The sequence below is a fragment of the Copadichromis virginalis genome, linkage group LG19 (genome assembly GCF_057382275.1).
Source record: "Copadichromis virginalis isolate Kocher_CV1m ecotype Utaka linkage group LG19, C_Virginalis_male_GT1.1, whole genome shotgun sequence".
NCBI classification, from domain to species: Eukaryota; Metazoa; Chordata; class Actinopteri; order Cichliformes; family Cichlidae; genus Copadichromis; species Copadichromis virginalis.
This window is the reverse complement of record NC_140636.1, coordinates 23720468-23735751: the sequence shown is the minus strand read 5'-3', so window position 1 is coordinate 23735751 and position 15284 is coordinate 23720468. Positions and strand designations below refer to the sequence as shown.

General features: G+C 39.7%; 1 protein-coding gene and 1 long non-coding RNA gene across 2 annotated transcripts in view; one reads left to right on the top strand and one right to left on the bottom strand.

Annotated features, from left to right (window-relative positions):
• LOC146686116 (uncharacterized) overlaps window positions 1-15284 on the top strand; it is a 130768-nt gene that overhangs the window by 100778 nt on the left and 14706 nt on the right. The window contains exon 2 of the long non-coding RNA XR_014916944.1: window positions 3273-3495. This is a non-coding gene — a long non-coding RNA (uncharacterized LOC146686116). The remainder of the gene's footprint in view (window positions 1-3272; window positions 3496-15284) is intronic.
• On the bottom strand, window positions 4470-12710 carry tmx1 (thioredoxin-related transmembrane protein 1). The gene is made up of 8 exons (XM_085441696.1): window positions 12466-12710; window positions 12017-12132; window positions 11712-11757; window positions 10238-10366; window positions 8095-8140; window positions 6794-6895; window positions 6599-6665; window positions 4470-6506 (listed from the first exon to the last, which is right to left on the bottom strand). The coding sequence occupies exons 1-8, from the start codon at window positions 12627-12629 to the stop codon at window positions 6268-6270; spliced, it is 909 nt and encodes a 302-aa protein (XP_085297822.1). The 5' UTR covers window positions 12630-12710; the 3' UTR covers window positions 4470-6267.

The window sequence follows — 15284 nt, the reverse complement described above, 5'->3', positions numbered from 1 at the left end:
TCAGACAAACCAAGTTAAAAAAAAAAAAAAAAAAAGGATTTGGGTGGCAATGCCAAAAAAAAAAAAAAGCAATGAATGCAAAGTCCAAAGCCATCAAATGGCAGGGCTGCAGGTGAATTTGTGATCAGGCTCAGGTGGGAATGAAACACAGGTGAGACAAATGATGGTGAAGCAGGGTAAGACAAAGAAATGCAAACAATAATAATAATGCATTAAAAAAAACAAATAAAACAGAAACATGAGCACATACACATACTTAATTTTCAGCTAGATTCACAGATTTTCTCAGTAGCCACACAAGCATATTCTAATTTTCTTTCTTTGAATGATCTGATAAATTTTGTGGGTTTTCAGCACCACTGTGAAGAAAATTATCCTCATCTTAAACTGCTTTTTGAGGGTTTGGAAGTCTAAAGAAACAAAAACATGTCCAATCTCAGTGACCCAATACTCGGATGATCTTAAAATTTTCCTATTATAACAAAGAGATCTCAGTCTTTTTATCTTCCTTATGTGTGGTAATGGTCCAACCACATGGAGGGTACTGAGGGGACAAAGCTCACAGAACAAGCGCTGCCTTGTTGGACACTCACACTCTTACCTCGCTGGCGTCCAGTAGACCAGAGGGACCGGCAAGATCATATAACACTGTCCTGCTTTTCTCATGGATTTTTGTGGTCTGAGCCAAAACCTCTTCTGTCCACTAGGATTTATTTATTTATGTATTTTTAAAAGAGTTCAAACCAAAAAAATTCTTATGCCTCTTTCCGCATGCTGGATAAGTGACTTTTCATTTATTCTATGATAAGACGTTTAAGAGTTAGAGGAGTACAGACACTTTGTAGATTACCGTTATTATTGTGAGAGAAATTATAGCTGAAAAAATGGAAATGGAACTGATTCATAGAGTGAATTATATGAATTATGGAATTGGGCTACGGGGGTGTGGGAAACAAGATTTTGAAAGTTTCTGTTTGTGGTTGTCTGCAAAAGGTGTGTCAGGTTAAAACCTGCACATCCATTCAGTGAGAGGTAAAAAATTAGCCAGACAGACTTTCATTTCCCTTCCACAGACACAAGTTAAAGTACATTTACTCTGAGACTGTACTTTAACAGTTTTAATTTATTATTCTCCTCAACAACATCTATCTAAAAGCTACTGGTTGCTTATCTAAAGCTAACTATGCTGGGATTTATGGGAAGTACGCATGTATCCATAGACAGATGACTGAACAGGCCAGAGGGCTCAAAGAGTCAAATTCCCACAATTCATCTGCAAAACATTAAGCAAAAACAACAAACATAAGACTGGAAACAAATGCAGGAGGCTCACAGAGAGAACCAAACCCAATGCAAATTGTAAATCTGAAGGAACATTTCTACCAAAGCAGAGCAGTTCTGCTCAGCTGTTCTGTGTTTTCACATTAAAAAAGAGGCTTGAAGCCCTGATTCTCTTTGGGAACCTCAAAATAGTAAGACCTTGTGTCTGCAGAGGCATCAGTAGATGTGCTTTATTAAAAAAAAAAAGGGGAGGGAAAAGAAATTGTAATTTCCATAAACGCCTCATGTAGCTCCACTTAGGAAAATATTAAGATATGAAAGAATTCAAATTATTTTTAAATATAAATAGAATGAGACAAAGTTAGAGAGGTACAGACAGAAGTGTGACAGAAGAGGATGATCCACTAGTCTGCCTGAAACTGCCATCTTACTTTGTTTTCTGGTGGCGAAAAAAGTAAAAGAGTTTCAAATCAACCACAAAGAGCTCCAAATCAAGCATAATGAGACAGAAACCAACTACAAAAAGACATAAAAATGAAGGCTTCTTTGCAAGAGGCCTTTCATATGACTAGAGCCAGGGGCAACTTGTTTCTTAACTGCTATAATACGATGGTTGACATGGTAATAAAGGCTTAATTAAACCTTGCATATTACCTATTAGTAATATTATAACACATAACACTTTAGTGCATATTTGTCTGGATTTAAGAAGCTAGAAACTTCTTTCACCTAAGACCTATAGCTGAAAGCCTCACTGTGAGCTTCTCTCTAATGAGCTCTAAATAAACCAGCAATTTTCATCTGCACTGATGATTCACACCCACCACAATGGCAACACAGCAGACTGAACTCCTTGGCATACACTTCCCCCCTTTGTTTCTCCAATGTAGAGAAGTCAGTGTTTCACCAAAGTCTACAGGATTCTCTTAACAGGGATCATCAAAGTCTGGAGAACTAATAAACCCAGCCAGCCTGAAAAGAAGAATGAAAGAGCCTCTGTAGAAATGTCACAGTACAACATAGTGTTATCATACAGAATCCAGCTCTCCTGCTGCAGACATGGCACTTCAGAAGAACACTGCTGGTAAAGTTAAAGCAAGGACAATAGCAAACTATATGGACCAAAGCGAGTTAAATGAACAAGAACAGAAACTACTAAACTGCCATCTGTCTTTGCTTTAGGATGCAGAACAGTACCCCGTTCAGCTTAAAGGGAATCTGCGTATGTGCCCGATAAATCAAACCCAGTATGGCAGCTTCAGTTGAGTGTGCATTCAGCTTTTATCAAGCATCTGCTCTGTGTTCTTCATGTGCAGGATGACCCCGCTGCACTGAAGCGCCCGAGGGGGCGTGTAGCAGGCTGGTACAGTACATCAGGGGAATCCCATCAAACACCTTTCCTCTTTCATTCTCCTTCCAAGAAACATACTACTGCTAAACAGAGCGTGTGCACAAGGGTACTCAAGCTGAAATCACAGCTCTGATGAGAGATACAATACAGGAGTTGTCACTCAAGATAGGAAATGGGAAGCCTCAGGAGAATAAATTAGAGAAAATGTCAGCTGCAGCTTTTACATTCAGAATACCACACTTTTACATTCCTGTCACAATGTCCTGAGGTGCACATTTGTCTGACATAATGCTTACTAGTAGCTCCTGAGGTCAATGTTGGCTTTGAAAATAACTCAAAATGTGTGTGAGAGTGTCACCTGCTGGCAGACTTTGGCGCTTAATATAAAATATGTTCATTTAAAGTTTTTATATTTAGATTTTAAGATGGTTTAACTGGAGTTCACGTTCACTCATTTATTACATTTATTTGGCAGTTACCTGTTACCTTTTCATCCAGGTTTAAGCTGTGATCACTTTTTCATGTATACAAGAATATAGTATATATTGGTGGGGTTAGGTGAATTAGTGATTCTAAATTGGCCTTAGGTGAGACGGTGAGTGTGACGGTTGTCTGTCTCTCTGTGTTATCCCTGCATCAGATTGGTGACGTGTCCACAGTGTACGCGCCCTTCATGCTATGGTAGCTGGGATCGTCTCCAGACCACACATGGACCCCTGATAAGGATAAGGAGAAGAGGGTGGATGGATGGAGCACATGTGGCAGACCTTTGGTTTTCATGTCTCCTAATCAACTTGTCTTGTGATCCTTTATGTGGAGAAGCTGCTGCACAACACTAAGAAGAAGATAAAACTTTCTCCAGAGTGAGTACAGTAATCAAATTCAGCTACACACTGATGCATTTCCTTAAACAATGATACATCATCTACATTTATAGCACCTTTTAAACTTTTCCTCATTCAGCCTTTTACACCATGTACTGTATTTAAGTGGATGTAGCCAATTTAGTCAGTTTAGAAGAAAACCACCCAACATCCAGGCACAGTTACTGAACTTCCTTTAATTTTAATGGTCGCCAGAACAAAACAGAATGCATGCAAAACTGCATAAAGTTAAAACAAACAACAACTTAAAAAGCTTAAAGATTTTTACCTACCCCTTGAGTTTTTCTAAAGATTTTAATTCAGGATTATTTGAGTACTGTCTCTGTCTGACTGTATCACTGCTCCCAATCATTATTCCTGCTGCTGGTGGTGTAATGGTGTAGGAGATATCTTCTTGACATACTTTGAGCCCCTTATCACAAACTGAGCATCACTGTTAAACACTGAAGGCCCCCTCAAGCTCGTTGCTTACCATCTACATCCTGATAGTAAGACTTCCTGATGGCTGCTTTCAGCAGGATATCACACCATGTCTCAAAGCTCAAATCATTTCAAACTGGTTTCATGCCTGTGACAGTTAATCTAGTAGAGACCTTTGGGATGTGGTGGAACAGGAGATTTCAATCATGGCTGTCAAATCTGCAGAAACTCTGTGACACCATGAAGTCAACATCGATCAAAATCTCTGAGGAATGTTTCCAGCACCTCCGTAAATCATCTGAAGTTCTGATGCAAAATTGGTCCATCTGGTAATAACATAGTAATAAAGTGTCCAGTGAGTCTTAATCACCCAAGTAACTCTTTACCAAATTTTTTATTTCTTCAAATATTGTCAAATCTACCACTTGACAATTTTCTCGCTTCACCTGCTTAATATCCTTTTTGCATCTTTGTCAAACTGTATATTTTACAGAATAATATCACGCAAAAGCAAAACAACAGCTAAAAGTTAATGTTTTTTAGAGTTAACCCTTTATTTAAAGAAACAATCAAGCATCACAGGTGACTCACTGTAAAGTGAGAATGCTACAAGTCATATGTACAACCAGTTTCATCCATCACCTAAATGATCAATTGGCTTTTTCAGGAATAAAAATCAGCATAGAAAAAAAAAATCTAAATAAATGCAAGTCATTACAAGCCCCTTCAGAACGAAAACGTGTAACAAAACACTGGTCGTGTACTGGGTCTGTAGTTCGGTTAAAAGGAGGAAAAGTATACAGGAGTTAATGAGACGTCAGCGCACGATGTGTGTCACTCATGCATATAAAAGAAGCTCAGGTGTTTGACATTTTTACAAGTGATGTTGGTGAGGGGAAAAAAAAAAGAAAACACGTCAGTTTTATTATTGCTCCTCAAAGCGGAGCAGCATTAGTACAGATATGCCACACATCGCTCTGGATAGAGGAATTTACCAAGTCTTCATATTGTTCGTCTTCTTAATCGCACCTACACGGCGTTGCAGACCTGGCCTCGCAAAGGGTTTTGTTTGTTTTTTAATCAAATATCTTTTCATAGTTAAAGAATCACAAGTAAAAATATTAGAAACAGATAATAAATCAGACATAACATTAATAGCTTTAGGATAACTTATGGGGAAACTAAAGAAACTACTGAAAAACATTCTCCACGTCTTTAATTTAAACTCAATATCACATCTGTGCAAGATGGCCTAGTACTTTGCTGAACAACAGAAACACAGCCTAGTCAAAGTGAAAGAGTGATGTGATCGTCGCTCTTTCTATAGCATAGATGCTATTCGAAGGGTTCCTGCCCCACATGTACCTGTGTCAAGAGGATGTCTGTAATACGGCCTGGGCTGTGTTAACTGTTCAAACTAGTATTCTAAATAGGGTCACAAATACAAGTGTAGCCACATTTGCATTTGATATACTTAAAATATTTACCACAAAGCTTGTGGCTGAGTTTAAATTAACTTCACATGAATAAAAGAGAAAACGAGCATCACTGTTTGCCGCACTCAAACCCAAGTCTAAACCATAGCTGTAACACGACGGCTAATACAAACGTAAAGATTCCTACAGTTGCTTCAATTTAAAAGCCTCCATTTGGTAAGAAGGAGGCTTTTATAGTGAAACAGCCACAGAAAAGTCAATGTGGGAAAATATCAAATCACTCCTTTTTTTTTTTTTTTTTTAAATCTGCAACAAGCAAACTGAAAAACTAACATTTTAGACGTCCTTCGCCACGTTCTCGCCATCAGACACAGAAAGTGGAAAGGTGTGTGAACATTAGGGTTCAAGTTGCAGATGAAATCAAATTAAATGAAGTTACCTGTCCACATAGATAACCTACAACCCTGTTATAATAATTCAGAGATTAAAAATATAACACATTTATTTAAAAAACAATGCATAGCATAAACATCGTTGCAAAAATCCAGCCGCACTGCACGCCATACCTAAACCTCAGCCAGACCGTTTGTTTCAGAAACAGGTGTCTGGAGCGCTGCTTTTCTTTTTCCAGGTGGAGTCTGCTGCTTAGGCTTAGAGAGAGAGCAGAGGCGAAAGTCTAAAGCTCTCCTTTAAAAAAATGGGGGAGGGAGAAAAAGAAAAGAAGTGAGGCATTTTTAGGATCTTGGGGGTGAGGAACAGGACCAACGGGAAGATTTTGGACTCTGCTCTAAAAGAAACAAACAAACAAAAAAAAAAACACTGCTGCTCAGGAACTTGGCTCCTTCAACTCTGCTGTCTCAACGGTACTCGTGTCAAGAGGAGGCTCTCTCTCTCTCTAAGTGTCCTCTTCCTCTTCCTCTTCCTCGCCCCGGCTGCCCACCACCCGCTTCCTCAGGGCGTCGTCAGGGAAAGCCTGCCCCCTGGGTTCAGGGCGGCCCTCGGGAGATCCTCTCCGTTTTCTCCAGACCTCGTCGTGGTCCTCTTCTTCCTCCTCCTCGTCATCTTCCTCGCCATCAGCCTCAATGGCATCCTCTTGTTGCTGGATTAATCTCGCCTGATCCATAGTCTGTTTCTCTGCACAGCAGCATTTGGAGCAACAGTCAGTATCTTACTGTATATAACATAAATGTGAATTAGTATTTAGTCTAATCTATTACAAAACTCACTTGGGTAGTAATCGTGAGAAGAGAATCTTCTTGAGGGGAAAACGAAATCTGCAATGAACACCAGTAACTGCAACAGACAAGACAGGATTAACCGTTAAACCACTGGGAATGTGTGCATTTGTGATGAACGATGTAAGAGCTTCAAAACAGAATCATTTCGGTTTCATAATGACAAAGCGCGGCAAAATTACTCACCAGACCCAACGCCAGGCCAGAAAACAGAGTGGCCAAGCCAAAGATAACATATGATCCCCAAACGGGAATCCCCAGCTTCTCCGTCATGTAGTTATGACAACGCTGGAAATCACAAGAGACGAGATATTTCAACCCACATCAACAAAGCATCCCAATTCAATTATTCTTTAGATCTTTTTTAACCCGTGCTTTTGTTTATATGTAGCTAAAATTCATATCATCAATAGAAGGGTCCAGTGAACATCTGGCGCCACCTTCAGGCCACACGCTGAACTGATTATACAGGTACAGCAGGGTAGAGCGCCAAAGATTTGAAAGTTGAATCTATAGTTTTTATAGCTTATATATACAATTTAGTTCTTGTTTTAACAGCTACAGTTCTGTGCAAAAGTCTTAAACCTCCCCTAATTTCTTTATACCGTATTTGGAAAATGGGAAAAGGGTGCAGAGATTTATTGAACATAGATGGAAATACAGAATAAGAGACAAAAAGTGAGCTTCTTATAAGCTTAAGAGTTAATTTTTGGTATGACCACAGCCTTAATGCTTTTAGGGAAGCCTTTTCTATGATTTCTTTAAGCAGTCTTCAGGAATAGAAGCTCTTCTTTGACTGCTTTTTGTTCAATATGCAGCCAAATGCAGTCAATGCCAAAAGAAAAACTTTGTAAGACCTTCAGACAGTCTGGAGGACGATTGCTCAAGACTGTTAAAAAATATTCACAAGAAAGCGGGACTCCTTGGAAACAAATGTAAAGAAATGAGGGGCAGCTGAAGACTATTGCACAGTTGTATCACAGCTGAACTGAATTAGATTCGGGAATATTCATCAGCAGCTTAACAGTAAGATATCACGACACTTAAACTGTCATTTAAAACAAAGCTGCCAACGGAGATACTCAAAATATATTTGAAACATCAAGTATGTGGTAGAGTTTACTTGTGTCCTGGTGCGTTTATCAATGTGTAAAGCCATTCTTAAGCCATCTGTCATAACCCCATGCAACTGATGTATGTCTTAACTCTGCATCCTAATTCAATTAAGCTGGGCAAGGCTTCCCTCAAAATTTCCTGTTTCCACCTATCTGAGTAATGTTTGATTACTCAATTCTCTGTAAGGTCCACTTACATTTGTTTTTCATCCAGTGTGCCAGCTCCGTAAAACTGGATTAGAAGTTTACAATTTGCACATGAAAGCAAGTCTAATTTGAACATGTAATTTCACTTTAGGCGTGACATGCACACAAAATAAATGCTTAATATGCATAATAACCTACAGCACTGAGAGAGAAATCCTCACTTACCCGGATAAACATGGAGAGCTTGAACAAAGCAGACATCGAATTCATTCTGTCAACAGAGGAGGGGAGGACAGCGTGTAATATAACACTGTTTCAATCGCTCACGTCACTACAAAGCCAAGACAAAAATAACAGGAGCGGCACAGGAGGGTGTGCATTTGTGTCTCACTTAAAAGCATCATGAAGAAAAGAGTAAACACTTCAAGTGATTTTCTGCTTTTTCAAAGGACAACAGTGACTCATTATTATTAAACTAATTGATAAATGGAGAATGAATCATTTCCCATCACAAATTCTACCTTGAACATGAAGCAGGGCTCTAGAGTGCGACCAAATTTTTCAGTGGTGCGACTAAAAAAAAAATATTTGGTTGCACCTGTGCGACCAACTGTTCGGGTAGCAAAAAAAAAAAAAAATCTGCAACCTTCCCTGTGGTCAACAACAGACACACATTTTGCCCTATCGTGGACTAAACCAATCCGAGATAGTCAGGGGCGGGACCTCTCTGATTGGCCGTGGTCCAGTTGAAAGTGCAGGTGGAAGTGGGAGGTGAATAAAGCGATATTATTCATTAAATCCTGAATCGACTTTTAAATATAACTGTGTTTTGCCAGAAATGCCAGATTCTCAGATTAAAGCTCACAAAACCATTTCAACAACAACCAAACAGCAAATGAGAGCAGGTACACGGATTCCACACAAAGACGTAAACACAGAGCCGACGCATCAGAATCAACTTTGTCTTTCTCGGCTTTCTCACCTGACGGCCCGTAGACGGACACGCTGTCGGAGCTTAGCGATCCTGATGCGTCCGGTCCGCGCTGTGTTTACGTCTTTTTGCGCTGATTCTGAGCTGCAGGTTTTGTCTCTCCAACCAAAATTCACCGAGCCAGCAGCAAAAGAAGCAGCAAACTGCGCTTCACATTTGATCAATGTCATCATGAATTTTGCTGTTTTGCTTCCACGACTATTAAAAACACACTTCATGCACAGCTAGCTCTCTCTCTATCTCTCTCTGTACTTCAAGAACAGTTTCCCGTCTCCAATCTCTGTTTTCTGTATTATTATTACCCACCAGTCTACCGTTGTTTACAGCGCTGTCAGCTGCTGTCTTTCACTTAAATGACTTCGGACAAGAAAGCCTATTTTTTCTGTTGTTCAATACTGAAGAAATTTAAACTTTATATGCAGAACATTGTAGAATATTTTTAAGGTTATCTGCTATAAAAAGCCAGACCAGGAAAATCTCCTTCATGTTTTTCTGTGTTTTATTCTCAGTTACTTTCACACAAAGGCATCTGCTGTGATGTTCACAATTCTGATGAAGTCAGTACTGATAAATGATCAGAATTATAATATTTTGACTGTCTGAGGCTAAGTTGAATCGAATCGGGACTTTGAAAACCGGAATCGAATGGATTATAGAAATCAGTGATGATACCCAGCCCTAGTGAGCAGCCTAGGCACGACAGAAGTGGATGTAATAATAATAATAATAATGGATTGGATTTATATAGCGCTTTTCTAGGCACCCAAAGCGCTTTACAATACCACTATTCATTCACTCTCACATTCATACACTGGTGGAGGCAAGCTACAGTTGTAGCCACAGCTGCCCTGGGGCAGACTGACAGAAGCGAGGCTGCCATATTGCGCCATCGGCCCCTCTGGCCAACACCAGTAGGCAAGTAGGGTAAAGTGTCTTGCCCAGGGACACAACGACCAGGACAGAGAGCCCAGGGATCGAACTAGCGACCTTCTGGTTACAGATGCGATTCCCAACCCCCTGAGCCACGGTCGCCACGGATGTAGCTGTAATAGGAAAAGAACTATTGCTAACTTTTCTGTTAAGTTAAGGCCTGATCCTTCTGAAATTCATAGCCAGTGCTCTGACACGGTGTCATCAATCTTTGAATGCTGAAAAAGCACAGTGTATCCAGAAAAACACATTATATTATATAAATTATTATAAAATTTGTGTGCGCCTAACTTTTGTGCCGGTACGCCTAACTTTTTGAAGTTAGCCGTACCTGTACACCCATGGCAAAAAGTTAGTCTAGAGTCCTGTGAAGGAAAACTAATTTAACTAATAACCCGGGCTGATACAACTCTAGCATTAATAGCATAGAGAATTACTGAAACTCACAAAAAGGAAGACGGTCCAAACCAAGAGGAAACCGGCTCGACTGCTTTCCATTTCTGGTCATGAACGAAGCTGAGGAAGTCATCTTTAGTGCGAGCTCCCTGGTACTTGCGGAAGACGCCGTCCTTAGAGCTGAAACACACAGATTCACACAGATAGGGACCATCTTATCGCCTGATATACTATCAAAAAATGCGTGCATTTAGCAGCTATAGTGGCTTTGAGCCTGAGAGCTGAAGTTGAGCGACAAGCTGCAGGATAAAGTAGTGAAGTGATAAAGATTAGAATTTTCTCCACTAAACAAATGAAAAATGATTGAATGAAGTATTTTACTGCATCAAGGGAAAGTTAATTTATTTGTGCTTCTACGTTTTCATGTCATGATTTCTGCATTCTCCTGAACCACAGGTCCAATTATACGCCACTGCCAATTTATGAAGAGATAATGTGTCATTTTATATGATGAATTTATTGTTGATTCCAAACAAACAAACAAACAAACAAACAGAAAGCATAGGTGCTGCTCACCTGTTTGCTGCGGATTTTGTAACTGTTAGAGCTGCAACTGCAATTAGTAATGCTATGGATAGCCATCAGGAGCTGAACTGTAACTCCTTTTTTGTGCTCCTAATATAATAAACCTTCAATTTGAACTGGCAGTGCTTCAGAAGGATAAATTTAGATCTGTTGCTAATAGACAGGAATAGACAGGAATTCAAGAGCTCAGCCTGCACAAATTTGCGAATTCACTACAAACAAACATACACACACCCAGTATATAGCTAGTACTGCACATATAAACTGAAGTGGCACAGCCAGAACAACTAAAGCAGAGCCACTGTTATAATCTGTTTTAGTCAGCCAAATAAACAGTGCAGAGACACGGGTCAATCTTTCAATACTCACTGTGAGCGACAGGAAAATAAACACACTACTAGTTCAGGGGCACCAAAGAAGCCTCAGGTTATTCTTTTTTTTTTTTTCGCTTAAAAATTTGGTCTGTTGCAATCTGAAAACTTTAGCTTCAACTCTGGCAGTTTAGGCTAGGTAATTTTGAAAACTATGTGGCATTTTGACTGTACTGCATTGTTACTGGAAGCATGAAGGAAATGTGGAGAAAAAGACAGCAGGTTAGACTTGATCACAGGGTCAGAACTTACTAGTTGTTCCTCATACAAGACTAAATATAAGATTAAGACTGAGAAGGGGCGGCACCTTTCCATCCGAGTCACCAAGACTGTGGAATAGTTTCCTACTGCAGCTACTTTTAGCTGATTCTTTGAACTCTATGGCAAACCAGTTAAAACGTTTTTGTTCCTATCCTATAAATCCTATTTCTGCTACTGTACTTAAGAGTCCCAATGCAAAGTTTTCTGCCGTCCACAGACCAAACCATGATAAAACAACAGCTTGCACAGCTGGGTTAACTCATTTAAAAGAGGAAGTAAATAAAACCACAAAATAACCATGAACTTACTGGTATATAGTAGGAAGTGAAGTGATGATGAATCGCCCGCTCAAACCTTAGAAAGGGGGGAGACAAGTACACCAAGTGACAGACATGTTGAAGTGATCTTCAGCTACAGACCAACATTAGTATTAACACCTTACAAGAGGCTGGAAAAACAATGACTGACTCACTGCAGAGTTGCCATATCATTGCCAAATCTGTAACATCATCCTTTCCAACACAGAGAGGTTTCCTGAACTGACCTGAAAGCTTTGTTTCATGTGTACAAGTCATTGTGTAGTTGGTAAATGGGAGCGGTCATTCAGACCCACCTGGCTGCTCTGTCACATCCACTTTTGCTATGTTGACCCCCATGTCCTCTCCCCAGTCCGCAAACTCCTTCCACGCTGGTTGGAGCTGCTGGCACGCTGGACACCAGGGTGCGTAGCTGATGGAGATCAAGTTTCACAAAGAAAGACGCAAATCAGGAGCACAATTATCACTTTCACCGTGCAGATAACCACTAATCTACGAGTTATTATGAGTCTGTTATTTAGCAAAGTGAACCCCATGCAACTGATGTAAGCTGGTTAGCTAAAAATAGCAGCTGTTAGCAGAGCTGAACAATTTGAATTTGTCCTGACTACATGTCGAAATAAAAGATAACAATTAAATAAAACTAATGACCGTTGCCTTTAGACGGCTGGACTCGTGTTTATGGGAGTTTAAAAATAAATCTAGCTGACTAGTTGTGAGCACCGGACGTTAGCAAGACACTGACAATTCAATCATCCATTCCCCAGTCAGGATCTCCTCCCAGTTAGCATCCGTTACTTCTTTGAGACTGTCCGGCTTGGCCAAAAGTGGCGACGTTGTAAAGCATATTCCCAGCAGTGAAAAGTATATCCATGACGTGTGCTTCGTTTGCAGAAGTAAAGAAAACATGTTTGAGCCTCTGGTGCTCTTGGGTGCTACTGCTGCAGCTAGCTAGCAAACACGCTGTGCCTAACTTCCGCTGTGCGCCTAAACGTCACCGGTCAGCTGACGATTCAAATTATTTTTAATTAATTTTTCTCCAAAATATAGCTGGAACCATACATTTTCAATGTTTATTTTATTTCTTAATATTTATATTTATTTATAAATATTTAAAATGTATATTTATTTATATATTTGAAAATATATTTAATCTGAACAATTTATAACTAGAACAGTTAGTAATACCTGTTTTTATGTTTTTATTTATGTATTTTTGTTTTATTTCATGAATCCTCCTGGCTTTACACTGGATTTTTCTTCATTATTCCTTTTGTGTTTTAAAAAATTAGAAGCATTAAAGGGGAGCAGAAATGTGCTTATTTACCTTATATTTTTTCTCATCACCCATGATCTTGTTCTACTTCCTCCAGCTGCTCGCTTTTGGGGTTGGCACAACTCCTCACTGGGGTCCATCTCACCAGCATCCTCTTCTGTCACACCATTCCTCTGGATGTCCTCCTACGTCCATGGACTTCTCTGCGGCCATCCTCTTTTATTCCTGCCTGCACCTCTCTTGTCCACTGACTGTTACTTCTCCACCTTCACTACTTTCACTCCTTTCCATCTTTACTGTTACACCTGTCTCCTTCTCTTTCACATTCATGTATTCTGTGTTGTCTCTGCTGACTTTTATTCCTCTCCAGGCTCTCTTACCCTTGCTCCCTACTCTCACTATAGATCACGTCTGTGAACATCATAGTCCAAGGAGACTTCTGCCTAACTTCATCTGTCAGCCTGTCCATTACCACTCCATACAAGAAGGGCCTCAGAGCCGATCCCACCCCCTTCTTGAACCAGTCTGCCACTCCTATTGCACATCTCAATGCTGTCTTGCTGTTCTCATAAATGCACCAGCCCTCACATGCTTTTCCGCCACTCCTGACTTCCTCATGCAGTATCACAGTTCCTCTTTTGGCATAATGAAGCTTCTGACCTTATAATTCTGCATCAACACTCTCAAAGCAAACATTGCATAATCTCTCCTTTAAAATATTCGTGTTTTGTTGTTAAGTAAACGCCAACTACCAGCAGGTGGTGCTACTGTTTTTACAAAATGGGAAAAAAGAAAGAAACTGTAGCTCTTGTAGTAATGTGGGTTTGGACTTACTGGCTACCTCTTTCTCTGCATTTTTAAAAACATTTTTATTAGCTGTAAACAATAATTTATCAATTATTACTGAAAAATGTATAGATCTCAGTATTACCTAATGATTAAATCCATCCTACTGCCAGACTGGTCGAAAGCACTGCACTAATAAGTACTAATATCTCAGTACTGACTATTGCTAAAGCAATTTGGTACAAATTACATCACAAGAGGCTTTAAAAAAAATGAAAACAAGATATATGACTGTTTCCCCAGACAAAGCTGATTTGACCTGAAGATAAAAGACACCTTCCTGCCTTCAAATTCATAAATGTCTTATTGAAGCCTTTTAGAGAGTTCACATCAAGAGATTAGGCTCTGCATTCAAAACATTCTTGTGTTTGGCTATTTCGTTTAGTGGGTTGTGAGCCAAATACTATTATATGCTTCAAAATGCTCCAGAAAAGACTGCTTGTTCTTTGCAACCACATAAGGCAAATGTTTCCCACCTATAAACAAGTGTATGTGTGTCTGAGCCAGTCCTCTTTCTCTTCATGAGAGGATGTCACTCAGAGTAAACCCCAGAATGAGAACACTTATTATTGTTGGGAACCTGCAGGCAAATTGCAACAGCTTCTAGTTATCACTGCACCTCACGCTCTAAAAATACCCGCCAGATGACATCCTTTTGTGCCCCTACTATTGTCCCCTTTCTCCAGCCATCGGCGCTGCTCCACTTACAAGGTTTAGGGTTTCTTAGTCTGCAACGGTATTTAGTTTGGTTCACACTCACGTTTAGGTGAATAGTATTTTGAGTCATTTTTTTATTAGACAAACAATCCAGAAAATTGTTGGTTACATTGCAAAGTCAAGCTCTGAGATTTCTTGTGTGTCTCAAGCAACAACAGCACCAGTAATTTTCCTGGATCGTGGATTTATTAAGAACACCGAATGCCAGGCAACCTTGCTGCCAGCCTGTCCCATCGGTCATTTACCAGATTACGAGAAATATACATATTTTCGCCAAACACTGCAATTATATTGCATCAAATAAAATGTTTTTGGAGTTAATGCCTCCACTTAAGGTTAAGCCTGATGGAGCCTTGTTTTTAGCGCTGTTTGTTTTAGTTAAGCAAAATGACTCCAGGTCAGCCATAGCTGCTTTTCCATAGTGCAAAGATGTGCTGTGTTTCCTTATCTGGAGAGTAAAATTCAATTTTATGCATCCATCTGTAGCTCCTGAGCAATTATTTCTGCAAATGGTCTCATCACAATTTTCATAACATGAACAGGACACTTGCAAATATAAACAAAGTAGATTTTTACTCTTTGTATTAAGAATTTATATTGAAACTCAATCCCATCGAGTCTCTCATTAATCCTCTTCTTTAATGTTGTTTTGTTTCCTGTTACCTTCTCTGTCCTTCAGCGTGATTGACAGGGAGGGTACGCGCAAACACTACCTGGTTTGAAAG